Genomic DNA, 22734 nt, shown 5'->3' with positions numbered 1-22734 from the left:
CTGGGCTCCACGGTCACCGGATTTGACCCCTTCCGACATCTTCCCGTGGGGTTTCGTTAAAGACGTTTGTGTACCACCACTGCACATAACCTGGCAGAGTTGAAGAACCGGATCCGTACTGCCATAACATCAGAGACGAAGGACATGTTTGCCCGAGTATGGGAGGAATTTGAGTATCGATGTGATACTGTTTGTGTAGCTGATGGAGGACATATTTAACATCTGTGATCTGAACGTAAATATGTGTATGAAGTTTCATATTCGTATGTCTTAAAGCTTAATAAATATATGCATTCAGGCATAGAACAGATCTGAAACTTCAGAACACATTTGAAAGTCAGACAGACAAGAACCACTGTAGTTACATTTGTTGACTTTAAATAAGCATGCGACTCCATAGATCGACAAACGCTCTTTGACATACTGGAATAATATGGCATGGAAAGAAAAACCAGGGCAATTAAACAACAGACGCTCACAAGACACCACCTCGAAGATTAAGTTCATGGGAGAAATTTCGGAACCCTCCCAGATACACACAGGTGTCCGACAAGGAGATGGGCCTTCACCAGTCCTGTTTAAAATAGTCTTACACAAAATTGTCAAACAATGGGAAGAACAAGTTAAAGGAATACAGCTAGGAAGAACACGTGAAACAAGAACAATCATAGAACGTCTGGCATTTGCAGATGACATAGCCATACTTAGTAGGTAATAATACAGGAGGCAAAGGAAGCACTGGAACACCTACGTGAAATAGCTGCCAAAACAAGTCTTCGGATATATCATGGAACGACAAACCAACGATGTACACATCATGCAAACGATGTATGGATCCGTAAAAAAAGTCGAAAAATTTAAATATTGATTGGAATACATACAACTAGGAGTATCAAACAAGGCATCCAACATAGAACGAACAGAAAGACTCCAGAAAGCATACAAACTCACATGGTCACATTATAATAAGAAAAGCATATCAAGACAGGCCAAAATTAGACACTACAAAACAGTTATATTACCGGAAGCACTATATACGTCAGAAACGACCGCAATTGGAGCATCAGGCATTATAGAGACAGAAAGAATAGAAGGCAAAATTCTGAGAAAATATTCGGACCAATACACAAAGATGGCATATGGATGAAAAGACCTACCAATAATTTATACCAACACACTGACAGACTCACAGACATGATCAGAAAACGCAGACTAAATTTCTACAGACACATACAGAGAATGGACAACACCGAACTTACAAAGAGAATCTTTGATATAGTAAAACATTCAAGCCTTAAAACAAATTGGTATCATGAAATAGAGGAAGACATAAGGCAGCTGGGGATCAACAAACAAATGATAAAAGACAGAAAGGAATTCAGGAACAAAATTAGGAACGCAAAATTTATGGTAAATGAGAAGAGGAAGACGGGAGCATTATGGACGGAACAAAGGAAACAAGAGCATAGTCAGAGGATGATGAGATTTTGGGAAGAGAAAAGGAAGAAAGGAAAGAAGTGAAAATTGTGTCATCATGAGGTATATTAGGTCAAACACTGTCCATAAGAGCAAAAATGATATGAATGAATGAATGAACGCATTCGAAATACGTATGTTCTTTTTGAAACACCCTGTATAGGCGTTCCAAATCGGATGATTCTGTTTGATACACCCTGTATTATTATGATTGCGTGGTGTCTGTTCTTTCCGACATGTCCGAAATAACAGAAACTACAACGTCATATAATTGATTCGCCTCGATGAGCAATAAACACGACGCATTCATATAGCTATGTTACAACCACGGTCACAGCGATGACACAGCTGACGTTTCATCCTAGCACAGGTGCAGCACCGGAGGATTCCAACTGACAAGTTGCAGAAACACTTAGCCCTTCCAGCACAGGCGGTCATAAGAGTAGTCTAAGGACATGAGATTCCACGCGTCTTAAAGCCACATCTAGTCTTTAACGTCTTACAGCACCCAACACAGTCATAAGGCCGTTAGAGTCTGTGCACTCCCATGTGTCGCTTCAGGCAAGACCGTCGCTTGAATGCCTTGGGGCAGACGTCGCAACTGAACGGACGTTCGCCGGTGTGCACTCTGGAATGTTCCCTCAGTTTGCTCCTGCACGGGAATATCCTCTGACATACGTCACAGGTCTGGGGGCCTCTATTCACGCGCACAGTGGGCTGCTTCTTAAGGGCGTTGCTGCCTGTGAATTTCTTACGACACACGTTTCTAATACACGGGCGTTCGCGTTTGTGCACTTGTGAATGTCTCCTCCACTCACGAGCAGTTTTGAACTTTTTGTGACACACGGAACACACGTATGGACGTTCGCTCCTGGGCACGCACTCGTGCCTCTTCGTGTTGCCGAGACACCTGAACGTTTTGTGACACACTTTACAGCAGTACACACATTCGGTCGCGTGCAGACGTGAGTGACTCTCGAAGCTGCCGAACACCTTGAACGCCTTGTGGCACACTTCACAGACGTAGGGACGTTCCATCGCGTGTCGCCGCGAGTGCATCTTCAGCGTGCCGCAGTGTCTAAACGCCTTGTCGCACACATCACATTTATATGGGCGCTCGCTGTGCAGGAGGGAGTGCTTCTTCAGGTGTTCTCTTCCTTTGAACCTTTTGTGACACACACTGCACGCGAACGAATTTAGACCGTTGGTCACCTGTTTATGCTCCTTCGGGTCCCTCAGGTGCAGAGGTGTCTTTCTGCAGATGTTGCAGCTGCGGGCGAGATGCTGAGCATCGCTTTCATGCTCACAGAAGGCTTCCTGCTTGGTGGTGCGTTCTAGGGAACCGCCACTGCCATTGCCGTCCGTTCCCACGCCAGGAGGTATATTACTGCAGAATTGCGGAAGAAACTATGTCAGAAAGCTTTGCCATAACAGTACTATATTACAAATGAAAAATTATATTAAGATACGTTCTTAAATATCTCACAATACACATGTGAATGCACAGTGTACAGCAGGCGTTGCAGACAATGTTACAAAGGGCATAACACGGTGGTCGTCAAACTGCGGCCCACTGGCCGCATGTCGACCGAATCAAGTATTCGTTTGGCTCGCGATGCTCAGCCATATTTCATAAGACTGCAATGTAGTTCCTTCTCTAGATTGTCGCACAGATGACAAAATGGTAGATATCGAAATAGATGACAGAGGAATAGAGAAACAATTAAAATCGCTCAAAACAGGAAAGGCCGCTGGACCTGATGGGATACCAGTTCGATTTTACACAGAGTACGCGAAGGAACTTGCCCCCCTTCTTGCAGCGGTGTACCGTAGGTCTCTAGAAGAGCGTAGCGTTCCAAAGGATTGGAAAATGGCACAGGTCATCCCCGTTTTCAAGAAGGGACGTCGAACAGACGTGCAGAACTATAGACCTATACCTCTAACGTCGATCAGTTGTAGAATTTTGGAACACGTATTATGTTCGAGCATAATGATTTTTCTGGAGACTACAAATCTACTCTGTAAGAATCAGCATGGGTTTCGAAAAAGACGATCGTGTGAAACCCAGCTCGCGCTATTCGTCCACGAGATTCAGAGGGCCATAGACACGGATTCCATGGTAGATGCCGTGTTTCTTGACTTCCGCAAGGCGTTAGATACAGTGTCCCACAGTCGTTGAATGAACAAAGTAAGAGCATATGGACTATCAGACCAATTGTGTGATTTGATTGCAGAGTTCCTAGATAACAAAACGCAGCATGTCATTCTCCATGGAGAGAAGTCTTCCGCAGTAAGAGTGATTTCAGGTGTGCCGCAGGGGAGTGTCGTGGGACCGTTGCTACTCACAATATACATAAATGACCTTGTGGACGACATCTGAAGTTCACTGAGGCTTTTTGCGGATGATGCTGTGGTACATCGAGAGGTTGTAACAATGGAAAATTGTACTGAAACGCAGGAGGATCTGCAGCGAATTGACGCATGGTGCAGGGAATGGCAATTGAATCTCAATGTAGACAAGTGTAATGTACTGCGAATACATAGAAAGAAAGATACCTTATCATTTAGCTACAATATAGCAGGTCAGCAACTGGAAGCAGTTAATTCCATAAATTATGTGGGAGTACGCATTAGGAGTGATTTAAAATGGAATGATCATATCAAGTTGATCGTCGGTAAAGCAGATGACAGACTAAGATTCATTGGAAGAACCCTAAGGAAATGCAATCCGAAAACAAAGGAAGTAGGTTACAATACGCTTGTTCGCCCATTGCTTGAACACTGCTCAGCAGTGTGGGATCCGTACCAGATAGGGTTGATAGAAGAGAGAGAGAAGATCCAACGGAGAGCAGTGCGCTTCATTACAGGATCATTTAGTAATCGCGAAAGCGTTACGGAGATGATAGATGAACTCCAGTGGAAGACTCTGCAGCAGAGACGCTCAGTAGCTCTGTACGGGCTTTTGTTGAAGTTTCGAGAACATACCTTTACCGAGGAGTCAAGCAGTATATTGCTCCCTCCTACGTATATCTCGCGAAGAGACCATGAGGATAAAATCAGAGAGATTAGAGCCCACACAGAGGCATACCGACAATCCTTCTTTGCACGAACAATACGAGACTGGAATAGAAGGGAGAACCGATAGAGGTACTCAAGGTACTTTCCGCCACACACCGTCAGGTGGCTTGCGGAGTATGGATGTAGATGTACATAAGTTCAATGTCTCGCTGGGATTGCTCCATGTGACATCAGAAGAGAGGTCGCCACTAACATCGAGAGGCATAAATCAAATACACTGACCTCACATCCACTCTTGGACATTAACCTGCTAAGCCAAGACTGAAGTCCAGGAAGAGTTTCCTTACAACCTCACAGCCCTTACAAGGATCAGCTGCGGCTACCCGGCTCACCAAGTGGAAAAAAAGATGCCAACACCTGTCAAACTGGATGACACCACAAGAATCCCTTCCGCCTGGACACATGGAGAAATGGGTCATCTGGAAGTCCTTGAACAGACTACGGACCGAAGTCACAAGATCGAGGGACAATCTCCTTAAATGGAACTTCCAACTGCCAAATGCCAACACAACACTGTGCGAATGCGGTGAATTGCAGACAACTCGGCATCTCTTCAAATGTAACTCATGCCCAACCAGCAGTAGCATGAAGGACTTAACGTCTGCAGCATCCAATGCTATCAAAGTTGCCCAATTCTGGGTGAATACTGTATAGTTTTCTTTGTATGCATTGTATGTGGGTTCATTTTAGTGTACCTCTGACACGAATAAAGAACACCTAACAATCGAATCCGACATAGTCAACTAACGTTAAGAGCTCCTGAAGCAAACATACTTACAGAGACAGTAATATTTTAATACATGAAATGTATTCGCAGTTGCGAGTTTGGAATACCATCAGCCTTTTAATGGAATGACGATGGTGAAAAATTGTGCCGTAGTGGAACTCGAACCCGGACCAATTTGTGACCAGGAAGGTCACGTGTTAGTGGGAGGCTCTACCTCTGGAAGCGGGTAATAATAAACTACGTTCCACAAAAACTTCAGTACGACTGTGGTTTACCTCCTTCCGCCCACGACGCTTTGAAGAAGTTTTCCTTGCACGGCTCAGAATGTGACGTTGCCCACAGACACGTGGCTTCCTCCTACGTCGGGAGGATCCCCCAGTATGTCAGATACGCGGTACACAGTTGTCAATACGACATATGTTAGCCTAGTGTGTTTTATATGACGACCTGAGGTTTGAACTGGATCCCCCACAGGATCTGCCCTCTGTTTTAACTGATAACGAGGCGAGTGTTGTTCGTGTTTTAATATTTTGTGCGGTGTCCGAAATTCTTCCCAAAATATTTGGTGTGAGATCTTAACGTGTCACAGAATGATTGGGTCACTTATTATTTATACGAGGGGCGTTTGAGAAGTACGTGCAAAGTCCGAGAGATGACACCACCGGCGCGTATCGAGGTTATGCTTAGTTAACAGCATTTTTGGAAAGAACGCACGCCAAGTTTCAGCCATATTGGTCTATTTCTTTGTGTTTGGCGTTCGTGTGAATCAAGGAAGTCGAGTGATTGTCAAAAAATGGACGAAGAAGAATTTCCTGTGGTGATTAAACATTATGATACATTACGAAACATTATGAAACATTATGATACAAACATTGCAATAAATAGTAAATCAAATACAGATTTAGAAAGGGTAGCTAATCAAATTTTTACTTACATTAATAAGTGGTTCATAGCCAATTCACTGTCATTAAACTTTGAAAAGAGCCACTATATGCAGTTCAGAACTTCCAAGAGATTTCATTCTGGTTGTTGTTGTTGTTGTGGTCTTCAGTCCTGAGACTGGTTTGATGCAGCTCTCCATGCTACTCTATCCTGTGCAAGCTTCTTCATCTCCCAGTACCTACTGCAACCTACATCCTTCTGAATCTGCTTAGTGTATTGATCTCTTGGTCTCCCTCTACGATTTTTACCCTCCACGCTGCCCTCCAATGCTAAATTTGTGATCCCTTGATGCCTCAAAACATGTCCTACCAACCGATCATTCTGGTATGTGTATAAAATATGATGACATGGAAATAGGAGAAGTTGAGAGTGTAAATTCTTGGGATTACAACTTGATAATAAATTCAGTTGGGAGCAACATAGTCTACTAACGAACTGCCAAAGCGCCTAAACAATAGGAGACATAAATATAAAAAAACTGGCGTATTTTGCTTATTGTCACTCCATTATGTCATATGGTATCATATTTTGGGGTAACTCCACAAACAGAGAAAAAAATTTAGAGTACAGAAGCGTATAATAAGAGTAATGAGTAGTGTAAATCCAAGAACATCATGTGAAACCTATTCAGAGAATTGGGCATATTAACCACAGCTTCTCAGTATATTTATTCCTTAATGAAGTTTGTTGTAAATAATACATGCCGGCCGCGGTGGCAGTGCGGTTCTAGGCGCTGCAGTCCGGAACCGCGGGACTGCTACGATCGCAGGTTCGAATCCTGCCTCGGGCATGGATGTGTGTGATGTCCTTAGGTTAGTTAGGTTTAAGTAGTTCTAAGTTTTAGGGGGCTGATGACCTAAGATGTTAAGTCCCATAGTGCTCAGAGCCATTTGAACCATTTGAAATAATACATCTATTTTTCCAACTAACTGCTTAGTACTTAGTATCAATACTAGGAATAAGAACAATATACATAAAGATTTAAAATCACTTACTCTTGCCCAGAAAGGAGTCCAGTATTCAGCAACACATATTTTCAATAAGTTACCAGCAACCGTTAAGAGTTTAGTTTCAGACAAGGCACAATTTAAACATAATTTAAAAGAATTTTTGGTGGCCAACTCCTTCTATTCCATCCATGAGTTTCTCAACAAGTGCAGTAGACCATTTTAATGAAAATTTGTTATACTTTAATTTTTGACATACTTGGTAGTAACAGCCAAGTAACTGCCTACTGTGTGAATGGTTGATGTATGGAAAGCAGATGTAAGTCTTAAGTCTGTAAATAGTGGAAGTTTAATTTTAAATCTTGTACATAATCTGACTTTTCTTACCTGAGGATCACTGAAATGAACAATTTGCTTTAATTTTTGACAATACTTGGTTGTAATAGCCAAGAAACTAGCAAATGTCTGAAAGATGGATTTAATGAAAGCAGATGTAAGTATTAAACCTGTAAATATTAGAAGTTTAAATTTAATTCATGTTCATAATTTGACTTTTTATTGACTGAGGATCATCAAAATTAATGAAACTCAAGTTTTTCTAATTACATTTTTGTAATGTGTTTATCTGACATATTCCACACCCAGGAGGATTCCCTCTTTTATGGGTCTATGGAATGAATAATTAATCTAATCTAAACTAATCTACTTTATGAAAGGCAAAACGCCTCAGGAGACTAAAGAGAAGCTTGATAAACGTTATGGTGACTCTGCACGTTCTATTAGAACAGTTTATAACTGGTTTCAAAAGTTTCGGAGTGGCCATATGAGCACAAGTAATGCTGAACGTTCTGGACGCCCTGTGGAGGTTACGACTCCAGAAATCATTGATAAAATCCATGATATGGTGATGGATGACAGAAGAGTTAAGGTGCGTGAGATTGGTAGTGCTGTGTTAATCTCGAATGAATGGGTACATAATATTTTGCATAAACATTTGGACATGAGAAAGCTATCCGCAAGATGGGTTCCGCAATTGCTCATGCTTGACCAAAAACGGAATCGAGTGAAGAGTTCCAAGGATGGTTTGCAGCTGTTCAGGGAGAATCGGCAAGACTTTAAGCATCGTTTCGTCACTGTGGATGAAACAGGGATACATTACTATACTCCTGAGACCAAACAACAATCTAAACAATGGGTTACAAAGGGAGAAACTGTACCAAAAAAGGCGAAGACCAGTCGTTCGGCTGCAAAGGTTATGGTGACTGTATTTTGGGATTTTCTAGGGATAATCCTCATCGACTATCTGGAAAAGGGTAAAACTATTACAAGTGCATATTATTCATGGTTATTGGACCGTTTGAAAACCGAGCTGCAAGAAAAACGCCGGCGATTGGACCGCAAAAAAGTACTTTTCCATCACGACAACGCACCAGCACACACCTCAACAGTTGTGGTCGCAAAATTAATGGAAACAGGATTCCAACTCATTTCACATCCCCCCTGGTCTCCACACTTGGCTCCCTCGGACTACTATTTGTTCCCTAATTTGAAGAATTGGCTGGGGGGACAAAGATTTTATTTAAACAAGGAGGTGATTGCAGCAACTAATAGCTATTTTGCAGACTTCGCCAATTCCTATTATTCGGACGGGATCAACAATTTAGAACAGCGTTGAACGAAGAGTATCTGTCTAAAAGGAGACTATGTCGAAAAATAAAAAAGGTTTACCTCAAACACGTAAGTAGTTTTTATTTTTGCAGCGACTTTTCAAATGTCTCTCGTAAGTAGTCATCCAACCTCGGTCATCTTCCCTTTTTTAACAAAGCCTTTACAGGTATTTTATCCATGATTTTATGTAGTTATTCTGTTGTGTCTCGTTGGAATTTTACAATGGGCTTTCCTGAAGCTCGCTTTATTTGGGTTGCTTTACGGTTATTATGGGGGGATAAAAGTTGGTTTTTCGTTTATTGCCCTTTTTCCATAGATTTTCACAATGTTCACCGGTATATCATTAATGCAAGGACGGTGATGACCTCCGCCATAAATAATCATCATCGAACAAGGATTTTCCGCTAATCGCGAGCGGCCGCCTTATCTTTAGGCTATCCGAGCACGACTCACACCCAGACCCAATCTTCGATACGTCGTCAACCATGCGTCCTTTGGACATGCATGCAAGTAACATATCTGCCTTGTACGGAAATATACATAATGGATCTACGAGTACAGGTCGTACACACATGGCTGACAACATAAGGAATTTTGGGTTTGGCCGCGAATCCTGCTGGGATAGTCTAACGCAGGGGCGGGCAAACGCTGCCCGCGGCTCACGAGCGCACAGCGCTGCACGTGTGCTGCTCGCGTGCAGGCGTCGACCGGGGCTGTGGCGACAGCCGGCAGGTTGCGGCAGTGTGGTGCCAGGCTGAGCTGCGGACGTTGACGCGAAGCGACCACTACGTAGCGAACGTTGTATTTCAAGAACCGGAAAATGCAGAGTGAATCAAGGAAACGGAGAAGTGGAGATTTGCTATCTTTTAAAAAGGAATGAGAGAATCATTTTTTTTCTTTGTGCAAAACCGTGAAAATTCGAAATGTTTAATGTGTGGCAGTATTCTCGCTGGTCAGTGGAAGTTTAGTATTGAACGCCATTATAATAACACCTGACAAACAAGAATTAACTGATGAAATTGTCAATACTGTCTTTCAGAAAATTACTAAGTGGTTCCTTGTAAACGGACTCTCACTGAATTTTGATAAGACACAGTACATACAGTTCCGTACAGTGAATGGTATGACGCCATTAATAAATATAGACCTTAATCAGAAGCATATAGCTAAGGTAGAATATTGCAAATTTTTAGGTGTGTCCATTGATGAGAGATTAAATTGGAAGATACACATTGATGATCTGCTGAAACGTTTGAGTTCAGCTACTTATGCAATAAGGGTCATTGCAAATTTTGATGATAAACATCCTAGTAAATTAGCTTACTACGCCTATTTTCACTCATTGCTTTCATATGGCATCATATTTTGGGGTAATTCATCACTGAGGAATAAAGTATTTATTGCACAAAGCGTGTAATCAGAATAATAGCTGGAGTCCACCCAAGATCATCCTGCAGACATTTATTTAAGGATCTAGGGATATTCACAGTAGCTTCTCAGTATATATACTCTCTTATGAAATTTGTTATTAACAACCAAACCCAATTCAAAAGTAATAGCAGTGTGCATAACTACAATACTAGGAGAAAGGATGATCTTCACTATTCAAGATTAAATCTAACTTTGGCACAGAAAGGGGTGAATTATACTGGCACTAAAGTCTTTGGTCACTTACCAAATAGTATCAAAAGTCTGACAGATAACCAACAAGTATTTAAGAAGAAATTAAAAGAATTTCTGAATGACAACTCCTTCTACTCCATAGAGGAATTTTTATATATAAATTAAGAAAAAAAAAACAAAAAAAAGTAAAAAAAGTAAAGAAAAACAAAAAAACACAATAAAATAAAGTTGTTATATTAACTTAAGTATGTTGTTAAATTAACCTAATTATGTCATGTATTGGAAAATTCGACTCGTTCCACATCATTACGAAATATCGTATTCATGATCCATGGAACTAGTATTAATCTAATCTAATCTAATCTAATCACAAGGACGAGTACAATTTATTGTCGGATTCCGAGCGGATGGGGAAATTGACTGAGCTTAAGAAGAGCGATCTGACGATACTAGATGAATCTGACGTAAGTTGCTGTTCTCACGAGAGATCTGCGACTTTCTTTCGTCATGTCTCTCATATAACTGATTTAAAATCTTATAGAGCACTGTTTTCAATTTTTCAGGACGACAACAATGATAACCCAGCGGTACGTGAAAGATATAAGATTGCGCTTAATATAGCGAGAGCTGGAAAACCATTTGCTGAAGGTGAGTTTATAAAGGAGTGCATCAACGACGCTACTGATTTACTTTGCCCACTGAACGCAAATCAGTTTAGAGCCATCACTCTTTCTCGGCGGACTGTAAGTCGTCGTATAAGTGCCATGGCAGGTGACGTTTACCGTCAATTAAGGAGTGCAGTGCGGGAGTTTATTGCATTCACCATCGAACTTGATGAGTCCACAGATACTTCATACACCGCGCAATTAGTGATTTATGTCCGCGGCGTGGACCACCGGCGCGGACATCCTAAAAGCCGTTGAAGAAGCTGTCGATTCAGCTGGCTTAAACTGGGAACTTTTGGTGTCAGTGACAACAGACGGAGCACCTGCAATGAAAGGGGAGCAAGAGGTACTCTGTGCAAAAGCAGCAGAACTGGGGGACGTCATGCAGGTGATTATTCGGGGAATTAATTATTTGAGATCCCACGGGCTTGCACATAGATAGTTTCACACATATTTAGCTGAAATTGGGGAAGAGTTCGGTGACATACCATACCACAGAGAAGTCCGCTGGCTTAGCCGCCGTAATGCTTGTCGAAAGAAACATTGCATCATAACTCGCAATAATATAGGCACTGCAATGTTGTAATATTTTAAGGTGTGTTTAATTTTAATTGACTTTCGTGAAACCGGCCTTGAGCTAAGTAAACCTGGCCGCTCACTTTAGGAACAGAGGGGTAAGTAGCACGGTCACTCCGGGATTAGACGATGTGGGAGAGGGTAGTGTTTCACTGTTTGCCTTTCTGTACTGACAACTGAAGGGCGAGCGCAACTCGTACTGATCAGCTGCTATGGTACAAATTTTAATGTAGGACTAAGGTGGATTCGTAAATGCGTATTACAGAGATGGTCATCTTAAAATGCAATACATATTTGTAGCAAGGAATACGAAATTAAATTAAGACTGTTGTAATACAACGCAATGAGCACAAGAAAAATGGGATTCAAAATATTTAGTAAACATTTGTGATCTTGATGGAAGATTACTGTTTAACCTCCGTTTGACAAACTCAACGTCCGCGAAAGTGACCAAAATTGTGAAAAAAAATTTATTGGAGCTTCACTTACTACACAAGTGTGATAAAAATAATAATTAACGGACTCGCACGGGGCTACGCTCCTTAGTTATCCTTTATTTCCTCATATTGTTTATTCCTGCGGCGTTTTCTTCCAGTCACAATGTGAGGAATATGTCGGTATTTAGCAGATCCAGAGCTTCTACAAAACTGCATGCACGGCAAAACTCACAATCCCGATGAAAGTCACAAAACGTCGATAGGAAAACCATGTCCCAAGACAACATTTACGTGTGTGTGTGTGTGTGTGGTTTGAGGTTTTTGGGCGCTAAACAGCGTGGTCATCAGCGCCCAAACGCATAGAAACAGGAACACGTGCGGTGAAGGGACGAAGACGGACAGCGAACAAGGAGAACGGCTAAAAGACACAGGCCTGACGCATTTCCAAATCCTCACATACAGAGGCAAAACAAGTGGAAAACAAACGCACTAAAAAAGGAAAGGAAACACAAGGAAAAGAGAACAGAAATCGAAGTGAAACAAGTAGGTAATCGTGACTGGCGGACCTCTTACCTAAAACCTTGGTGAACCAGTCACCCAGCAGCACATTACAATCCTCTCCCTAAAATCCGAGACAACAAATTGGACAGGACACAAAACCGTAAGACCTTAACCACAGTCGTTGCGTCGTCTTGCAAAATAGAGGGCAAATCCGGTGGCAAGGAAACCACCGCCCTCTGGTCAGAGAATAAAGGACAGTCAAGTAAAATGTGGCGGACAGTAATCTGGACGCCACAAGCACTGCAGATTGGGGGGTCCTCCCGCCGGAGTAAAAAACCGTGCGTTAAGGGACTGTGCCCGATGCGGAGGCGAGTGAGAAGAACATCATCCCGCCTGCATGACTGGTAGGACGTACGCCACGGCCGCGTGGTGGCCTTGACCAAACGCAGCTTATTTTCACCGACTGCCAGCCACTCCTCTTCCCATTGACGCATAACACGAAAACGCAGAAGGGAGGTAACAGCATGGAGGGGGACGGCACATTCAACAACGTGAGGAAGGGAACATGCATCTTTGGCAGCCACATCCGCCAGTTCGTTTCCCCTAATACCCACGTGCCCCGGCACCCAGCAGAAAGAAACCTCCTTCCCCTGCCGTTGCAGATGGAGTAGGTCATCATGGATGTTCTGGGGGACCGTATCCGGTGGGTACAAGTGTTGCATGGTCTGAAGGGCACTCAGGGAGAATAGATGAGAAACTTAAGACTGGGAACACATCTCATCTGCTCCAATGCCCGCAAGATCGCAAACAATTCGGCATCAAAGATGGTAAACGCCGCGGGAAGCCGTAACTTGACGACTCGATCAGGGAAAACAACAGCACAACCAACAGTCCCCCTGTTTAGAGCCATCCGTAAATACTGGTACATGGTCGGGACGCTGGTTTAAAATATCATAAAATAAGGAGGTAAAAACAAACGCATGAGTGCAGCTCCTCCGGTACTCTTACAAGTCTAAAAGGACGCTGGGCCTCTGGAGCAACCAGGGAGGTAGACGGGTAAAACCCTGGAGTTGGGTGCCACACGCTCCACACCAAGGGACTCAAGCAAATGCTCGGCACGAATCTCAAATGGTCTCGTTGCCCTGGGACGACTGGAAAAGAGACGTTCCATAGGCGGTCGGACAACAGTAGCGTACGCAGGGGGGAGAGGACAGGCAAGGAATTGACACACCAATCGCACCATGAGGAGTTTCCGCCGGATGGCGAGCGGCGGTTCCCCTGCCTCAGCACACAGGCTGGGGATGGGACTGGTACGGAAAGCACCAGTGGCCAGCCTGATACCCTCATGGTGTACTGCATCAAGAATCTTCAGATACGTAGGCCTCGCTGACCCAAACACGATGCATCCATAGTCAAGACGCGACCGGACGAAAGCCCTATAAAACTGCAGCAGACGCGCCCGATCTGCTCCCCAGGACCGATGGCTCAGACACTTCAAAATATTCAGGGCCCGCACCTTGAGGTCTTTAAGGTGCGGCAACCACGACAACTTGGAATCAAAAGTGAGGCCCAGGAACCTCACAGTGTCTCTAAAAGGAAGAATGGTGTCCCTCAGACGCAATTCAGGGGAGGTAAAAGCACGTCGAGAACGATTAAAATGAACACACACACATTTGTCTGCAGAAAAGGTAAAACCCGTCTTCGCAGTCCATGCCTCTAATCGCTTTATCGTAAGCTGCAGCTGCCGACTAGCAGTGACAAGACTGGAGGAAGAACAGAAAACAGCAAAATCGTCCACAAACAAGGAGCACTGGGACGGACTCCGGATAGTGGACGTGATACTGTTAATGGCGATGGCAAAGAGGGTGACACTTAAAACGCTTCCCTGAGGAACACCATTCTCCTGCACGTACAAATCAGATAGCACATTACCAACCCGACATCGAAAGAAGCGGCGGGAAAGAAAGGACCGAATGAAGATGGGGAGATGGCCACGAAAGCCCCACTGATGGAGTTTATTGAGGAAAAGGCGGCGCCAAGTAGTGTCATACGCCTTATTAATGTCAAAGAATACACCTAGACAATGCTGGTTACGTAGGAAGGCCTGCTGGATGGCCGCCTCAAGCAGGGTCAAGTTGTCTATAGTTGAACGACATCTCCGAAAGCCACACTGAGAGTGGCTAAGGAGCTTCCTGGTCACGAGCAGCCAAACCAGGTGACGGTTGACCATGCGTTCCAATGTCTTCCCGACACAGTTGGTCAAAGCAATACTCCGATAACTACTGGGATACATTCGGTCCTTTCCCGGTTTGAGGAGGGGAGTCAAAATCGCCTCCCTCCACGAGTCAGGGAACGTGCCAGATGACCATATCATATTAAAACAATTCAGGAGAACTTCCTTGGATGGCAGCAACAAGTGCTGCAGCATGCTGTATAGGATTTGATCATCACCTGGCGCAGTGTCATGAGCCACAGACAGCGCCGAATCCAGTTCCCACATTGTGAAGGGGCAGTTGTAGGGTTCAGAGTTTTGAGACCGGAAGTCCAAGTGATCCCTCTCGATGGCAGTGCGGTAGCGGCAGAAATCTGGATCACAGTTAATAGTGGCAGTAGATTCCGCAAAATGCATGGCCAGTGTCTGGGCAATGTCTCTCGGCGCCGTAAGGAGACATCCCTGATGCAGCAATGCCGTGACAGGTAGTTGGCTGCGTTTCCCGGAAATCCTCCTGATGGCTTCCCATACTTTCGTAGAACTAGTGGAGCGGGAGATGGAGTTCAAGAACGATTGCCATGACCGTCGTTTGCTCTCTTTAATCACTCGCCGCGCCTTGGCCCTTGCCACCCGAAAGGCTGCAAGATTGTCAGCTGAGGGACGGCACTTGAAGCGGCGCAGAGCTGCACGGCGGGCTCGGATGGCTGAGCGGCACTCAGTGGTCCACCAAGGGACAGGACGCCTCTTGGGATGACTTGAGGACCGTGGGATCGACAATTCAACAGCATGGGAGATGACGGCTGTAACATGGTCGACCCATTCGTGGACGCTGGCACGGTGTTCCAAAACAGCTAAATGGCTGAAAAGTGTCCAGTCAGCTCTGCAGAGGTGCCACCTGGGCGGCACTGGTAATGCTACAGCCTCATCCTGGAGGCGAATCCAAAGGGGGAAGTGGTCACTAGAATGGAGGTCAGCGGCAACCTCCCACAGAGCAGAATCCACGAGTGCTGGAGAGCAAAAGGAAAGGTCAATAGCTGACGATGACCCAGAAGCAGTACAGAAATGAGTGGGAGCACCAGAGTTGAGGATGCACAGTTCTTCGGACGCCATGAGGCTTTCCAGAATGCGACTCCTGGGGCAAGTAGTCGTTGAGCCCCATAAGACATTATGAGCATTGAAGTCCCCCAGAAGGAGAAATGGGCGGGGGAGTTGGCTAATAAGGTCTATGAGAGCCTCAGAGTCTATTGCATCCTGAGGCGGTAAGTAAACGGAACAGATTGTGAGCCTCCGCCCCACAAGAAGGTCAACTGCAACTGCTTGCAAGTCCATAACGAGAGGGAGCTCAGATGAGTGGTGCATGTCACGGACAAAAACCGCAACACCACCCTTTGCCCTTTCCCCCACCAGATCATCTTTTCGATACACGGTATAGCCCCGTAAAGAAGGAGCCTCAGTGGCCCGAAAATGTGTCTCTTGGAGACATAAGCACAAGGGGCACTCTCGTACAAGGAGTTGTAATTCGGCCACATGCGTCCTGAACCGATTCAGGTTCCACTGTAATATGGGAGCCAGTGATCAGGTTGGCTGAATTTTCACCCTGCCTCTGTGCTTTGGAGCCCGTACTGGCTGGAGATTTATTCCTGGGGCGAGAATATCGCCCCCGGGCGACATCAACGTCCATCAGCTCTGATGGCGACCCAAGGGAGATGTCAGACAGTACGATGGCATCGTCATCGGACTGACCCTGACTAGTCTCCTCAGGTGGCAAAACCTCCACCTTCGGCGTCTTCGTCTTGGGGGGCTCAGAATGCAGAACCTTGTCAACAGTTGGAGCTTTACTCGCCTGGGCAGAAGGTGCCATATGGGGAGGGGCAGGAAGTACCCCAATGTCAGCAGCCACGGCCTTGTCCGACGTTGCGGGGAGAGCTGCAGGTTTCAAAACAACCGCAGCAGCACAAGTGCACTGGCAAACGCAGGTATTAGTGCTAACACTAGCAACCTCCGTTTGTGTAGCAACAGTGGCCAACTGTACCGGTTTCTGCAGAGCGGAAGCGAAAGATGCTGTAAACACAGGAGGCTGCATGGCCTTAAAGAGCTTCTTGGCCTCACCATAGGGGATGTGCTTAGATGTTTTGATCTCCTGTATCTTCCGTTCCTCGAGATAGATGGGGCAGACCCGGCTCCAGACAGGGTGACTCCCAGAGCAATTCACGCACTTCACAGGCGATGAACAATCGGCTCCTTCATGGGCAGGCTGACCACATTTACCACAAGTGGCTATCCCATTGCACCCCAACGTAGTATGCCCAAAGCGCTGACATTTAAAACAGCGCATTGGGTTGCGGAAATATGGCCGTACTGGCAAACGTAAGAAACCCGCTTTAACATGCTCTGGGAGACTCGGGCAATTGAACGTGAGAATAAACGAGTCGGATTTGACTAGGTCCCCATCGACTTGTTTCATAATATGCTGCACGTCGACAATACCTTCGTCAGCCCACTCAGATTTCAACTCGTCCTTGGGGATATCCACCAAGTCCCTACATGTCACAACACCCTTACTATAGTTCAAAGTGGAGTGGAGCTCGGTCTCGACAGCGTACTCTCCGAGACGGGTTGCTTTCCGAAGAGAAGTGACTTGACGGGAACTAGAAGTTTCAACTAACAGAGTCCCATTGCGCAGTCGCTTCACAGATTTCAGTGTACCTGCAATTCCCTCAAGACCCTCGTGGATGTAAAAGGGAGAAACCCTCTCAAAGCTACCTTCGTTCCGTTTGACAATCAAAAACACATTCTGGTTATCAGCATGTGCTCTGTTACGACAGTCTGATAAATCTCCAGTAACACCAGGTGCTGGAGGACTCGCAGCGCGAAGTCGCTTTTTCGATGGGGTGTGTTTTTCTACCAGTGGCCCACCCAATCCACTGGTAGGGGGAAATGTAGAGGTCGAAGGGTCCATTGTGGTCCCACGAGCAGCTAGGGAACTAAAGGTCCGCTCAGACAGAGCCCCACGTGCCTGAGTAAGCCTTATACAACTGGGGTGCGGCAGGAGCCCCAGAGGTTGCCCGCTTGCGACTGTTCCACCCCAACCGCCATACATCTTATAGGCGCGGAGCACACCGTAAGATTGAGGTTAGAGAATTCCCTCCCTAGGCCCGACAAGATGCCTCCTGAGATGCGGCAAGGTAGGAGTATGCAAAATGCAACAGGGAATAACAATATTAATGTGCTAATAGTAAACTGCAAAAGCATCTCTAGAAAGGTCCCAGAACTGCTCTCATTAATAAACGGTCATAACGCCCATATAGAACTAGGGACAGAAAGTTGGCTGAAACCAGACGTAAACAGTAATGAAATCCTAAACTCTGATTGGAATGTATACCGCAGAGACAGGCTGGACAGTGAAGGGGGAGGCGTGTTTATAGCGATAAGAAGTGCAATAGTATCGAAGGAAATTGACGGAGATCCGAAATGTGAAATGATTTGGGTGAAGGTCACGGTTAAAGCAGGCTCAGACATGGTAATTGGATGTCTTTATAGGCCCCCTGGCTCTGCAGCTGTTGTGGCTGAGCACCTGAAGGATAATTTGGAAAATATTTCGAGTAGCTTTCCCCACCATGTTATAGTTCTGGGTGGAGATTTTAATTTGCCAGATATAGACTGGGAGACTCAAACGTTCATAACGGGTGGTAGGGACAAAGAATCCAGTGAAATTTTTTTAAGTGCTTTGTCTGAAAACTTCCTTTAGCAGTTAAACAGAGAACTGACTCGTGGCGATAACATATTAGACCTTCTGGTGACAAACAGACCCGAGCTATTTGAAACAGTTAAAGCAGAACAGGGAATCAGCGATCATAAAGCGGTTACGGCATCGATGATTTCAGCCGTAAATAGAAATATTAAAAAAGGTAGGAAGATTTTTCTGTTTAGCAAAAGTGACAAAAAGCAGATTACAGAGTACCTGACGGCTCAACACAAAAGTTTTGTCTCAAGTACAGATAGTGTTGAGGATCAGTGGACAAAGTTCAAAACCATCGTACAATATGCGTTAGATGAGTATGTGCCAAGCAAGATCGTAAGAGATGGAAAAGAGCCACCGCAGTACAACAACCGAGTTAGAAAACTGCTGCGGAAGCAAAGGGAACTTCACAGCAAACATAAACATAGCCAAAGCCTTGCAGACAAACAAAAATTACGCGAAGCGAAATGTAGTGTGAGGAGGGCTATGCGAGAGGCGTTCAATGAATTCGAAAGTAAAGTTCTATGTACTGACTTGGCAGAAAATCCTAAGAAATTCTGGTCTCATGTCAAAGCGGTAGGTGGATCAAAACAAAATGTCCAGACCCTCTGTGACCAAAATGGTACAGAAACAAAGGATGACAGACTAAAGGCCGAAATACTAAATGTCTTTTTCCAAAGCTGTTTCACAGAGGAAGACTGCACTGTAGTTCCTTCTCTAGATTGTCGCACAGATGACAAAATTGTAGATATCGAAATAGACGACAGACGGATAGAGAAACAATTAAAATCGCTCAAAAGAGGGGAGGCCGCTGGACCTGATGGGATACCAGTTCGATTTTACACAGAGTACGCGAAGGAACTTGCCCCCCTTCTTGCAGCGGTGTACCGTAGGTCTCTAGAAGAGCGTAGCGTTCCAAAGGATTGGAAAAGGGCGGAGGTCATCCCCATTTTCAAGAAGGGACGTCGAACAGATGTGCAAAACTATAGACCTATATCTCTAACGTCGATCAGTTGTAGAATTTTGGAACACGTATTATGTTCGAGCATAATGATTTTTCTGGAGACTACAAATCTACTCTGTAAGAATCAGGATGGGTTTCGAAAAAGACGGTCGTGTGAAACCCAGCTCGCGCTATTCGTCCACGAGACTCAGAGGGCCATAGACACGGGTTCCCAGGTAGATGCCGTGTTTCTTGACTTCCGCAAGGCGTTCGATACAGTTCCCCACAGTCGTTGAATGAACAAAGTAAGAGCATATGGACTATCAGACCAATTGTGTGATTGGATCGAGGAGTTCCTAGATAACAGAACGCAGCATGTCATTCTCAATGGAGAGAAGTCTTCCGAAGTAAGTGTGATTTCAGGTGTGCCACAGGGGAGTGTCGTGGGACCGTTGCTGTTCACAATATACATAAATGACCTGGTGGATGACATCTGAAGTTCACTGAGGCTTTTTGCAGATGATGCTGTGGTGTATCGAGAGGTTGTAACAATGGAAAATTGTACTGAAATGCAGGAGGATCTGCAGCGAATTGACGCATGGTGCAGGGAATGGCAATTGAATCTCAATGTACACAAGTGTAATGTGCTGCGAATACATAGAAAGATAGATCCCTTATCATTTAGCTACATAATAGCAGGTCAGCAACTGGAAGCAGTTAATTCCATAAATTATCTGGGAGTACGCATTAGGAGTGATTTAAAATGGAATGATCATATAAAGTTGATCGTCGGTAAAGCAGATGCCAGACTGAGATTCATTGGAAGAATCCTAAAGAAATGCAAACCGAAAACAAAGGAAGTAGGTTACAGTACACTCGTTCGCCCACTGCTTGAATACTGCTCAGCGGTGTGGGATCCGTACCAGATAGGGTTGATAGAAGAGACAGAGAAGATCCAACGGAGAGCAGCGCGCTTCGTTACAGGATCATTTAGTAATCGCGAAAGCGTTACGGAGATGATAGATGAACTCCAGTGGAAGACTCTACAGGAGAGACGCTCAGTAGCTCGGTACGGGCTTTTGTTAAAGTTTCGAGAACATACCTTCACCGAAGAGTCCAGCAGTATATTGCTCCCTCCTACGTATATCTCGCGAAGAGACCATGAGGATAAAATCAGAGAGATTAGAGCCCACATAGAAGCATACAGACAATCCTTCTTTCCACTAACAATGCGAGACTGGAATATAAGGGAGAACCGATAGAGGTACTCAGGGTGCCCTCCGCCACACACCGTCAGGTGGCTTGCGGAGTATGGATGTAGATGTAGATTGAGGGGTTTTTATAGAGGTTTACCTTCCTCGCAATCCAGGCGGTCAAGCCAAGATTACCATTCCCCGCAGCATACAACATTCCACCGCCGCGCCATGCGGTGGTCGCTGAAGCACGTCCGGGGGTTACGGTGACAGGAGACTGGCGGCGTTGACCAGTCCCCAGCTCAGGACCCCGGGGTCGCCAAGCCCGTACTCAGCAAATGAATGCTGAGCCCCCGGGAGGGGGGGGGGGGGATCCAACTATGGTAAAGTCGAGAAGGAAGTGGAAAAAACAGCATGATACTGCGTGAAGAGTTTGACTGAGCATTGAAAGATCTAAGTCGAAACAAGGAAGTAGACAAAATTCCATTAGAACTACTGGTACTCTTGGGAGAGCCAGGCATGACAAAACTCTACTATCTCGTGAGTAACATGTAAGAGACAGGCGAAACACCATCGGACTTCAAAAGAATATAGTAATTCCAATCCCAAAGAAAGCAGGTGTTGACTGGCGTGAAAATTACCGAACTATCAGTTTAATAGGTCACGGATGCAAACACGAATTATTTACAGACGAATGGAAAAACTGGTAGAAGCCGACCTCGGGGAGGATCAGTTTGGATTCCGTAGAAATATTGGAACATGTGACGCAATACTGACCCTACGACTTCTTAGAAGATAGATTAAGGAAAGGAAAACCTATGTTTCTAGCATTTGTAGACTTAGAGAAAGCTTTTGAGAATGTCGACTGGAATACTGTTTTTCAAATTCTGTAGGTAGCAGGGGTCAAATACAGGGAGCGAAAGGCAATTTACTATTTCTACAGAAAGCAGATGGCAGTTATAAGAGTCGAGGTGCATGAAAAAGAAGCAGTGGTTGAGAAGGGAGTGACACAGGGTTCTAGCCTACCCCCGATGTTATTCAATCTGTGTATTGAGGAAGCAGTAAAGGAAAGGAAAGAAAAATTTGGAGTAGGAATTAAAAAATTAATGGACAAGAAATAAAAACCTTGCGATTTGCCGATGACATTGTCTCTCTGTCAGAAACAGCAAAAGACCTGGAAGAGAAGTTCAACGGAATGGACAGTGTCTTGAAAGGAGGATATAAGATGAACATCAACAAAAGCAAAACGAGGATAATGGGATGTAGTCGAATTAAGTCAGGTGATGCTGAGAGAATTAGATTAGGAAATGAGACACTTAATGTAGTAAAGGAATTTTGCTATTTGGGGAGCAAAATAACTGATGATGGTCGAAGTAGAGAGGATATAAAATGTAGAATGGTTATGGAAAGGAAAGCGTCTCCGAAAAAGACAAATTTGTTAACCTCGAGTATAGATTTAAGTGTCAGAAAGTCTTTTCTCAAAGCATTTGTACGGAGTGTAGCCACGTATGGATATGAAATATGGACGATAAATAGTTTAGACAAGAAGGGAATAGAAGCTTTTGAAATGTGATGCCACAGAAGAATGCTGAAGATTAGATGGAAAGATCACGTAACTAATGAGGAGGTACTGAATAGAATTGGGGAGAAGAGGATTTTGTGGCACAACTTGACTAGAAGAAGGGATTGGTTGGTAGAACACGTTCTGAGGCATCAAGGGATCACCAATTTAGTATTGGAGGGCAGTGTGGAGAGTAAAAATCGTAGAGGGAGACCAACAGGCGAATTCACTAAGCAGATTCAGAAGGATGTAGGTTGCAATAGTTACTCGAATATGAAGACGCTCGCACAGGATAGACTAGCATGGAGAGCTGCATCAAACCAATCTCTGGACTGAAGACGACAACATCAACGAAAAACGTTTTATGATTCCATCAAGACGTTTTCACGAAAAGTCTACAGCATACACAAAGAAATTTTGTTTGTCAGGTAGTGTGTATTACGAAA

General features: G+C 44.7%; 1 protein-coding gene across 1 annotated transcript in view; it reads right to left on the bottom strand.

Annotated features, from left to right (window-relative positions):
• Positions 1 to 1626: 1626 nt before the first annotated feature.
• Positions 1627 to 22734, bottom strand: part of LOC126210492 (zinc finger protein 808-like) — a 180124-nt gene continuing 159016 nt past the window's right edge. The window contains exon 7 of the mRNA XM_049939724.1: positions 1627 to 2863. Coding sequence (XP_049795681.1) covers positions 2005 to 2863 — 859 coding nt within the window. The 3' untranslated portion in view covers positions 1627 to 2004. The remainder of the gene's footprint in view (positions 2864 to 22734) is intronic.

Source organism: Schistocerca nitens, chromosome 10 (assembly GCF_023898315.1).
Source record: "Schistocerca nitens isolate TAMUIC-IGC-003100 chromosome 10, iqSchNite1.1, whole genome shotgun sequence".
NCBI classification, from domain to species: Eukaryota; Metazoa; Arthropoda; class Insecta; order Orthoptera; family Acrididae; genus Schistocerca; species Schistocerca nitens.
The sequence above is the reverse complement of the archived record's forward strand: the minus strand, read 5'-3'. Positions and strand labels throughout refer to the sequence as shown.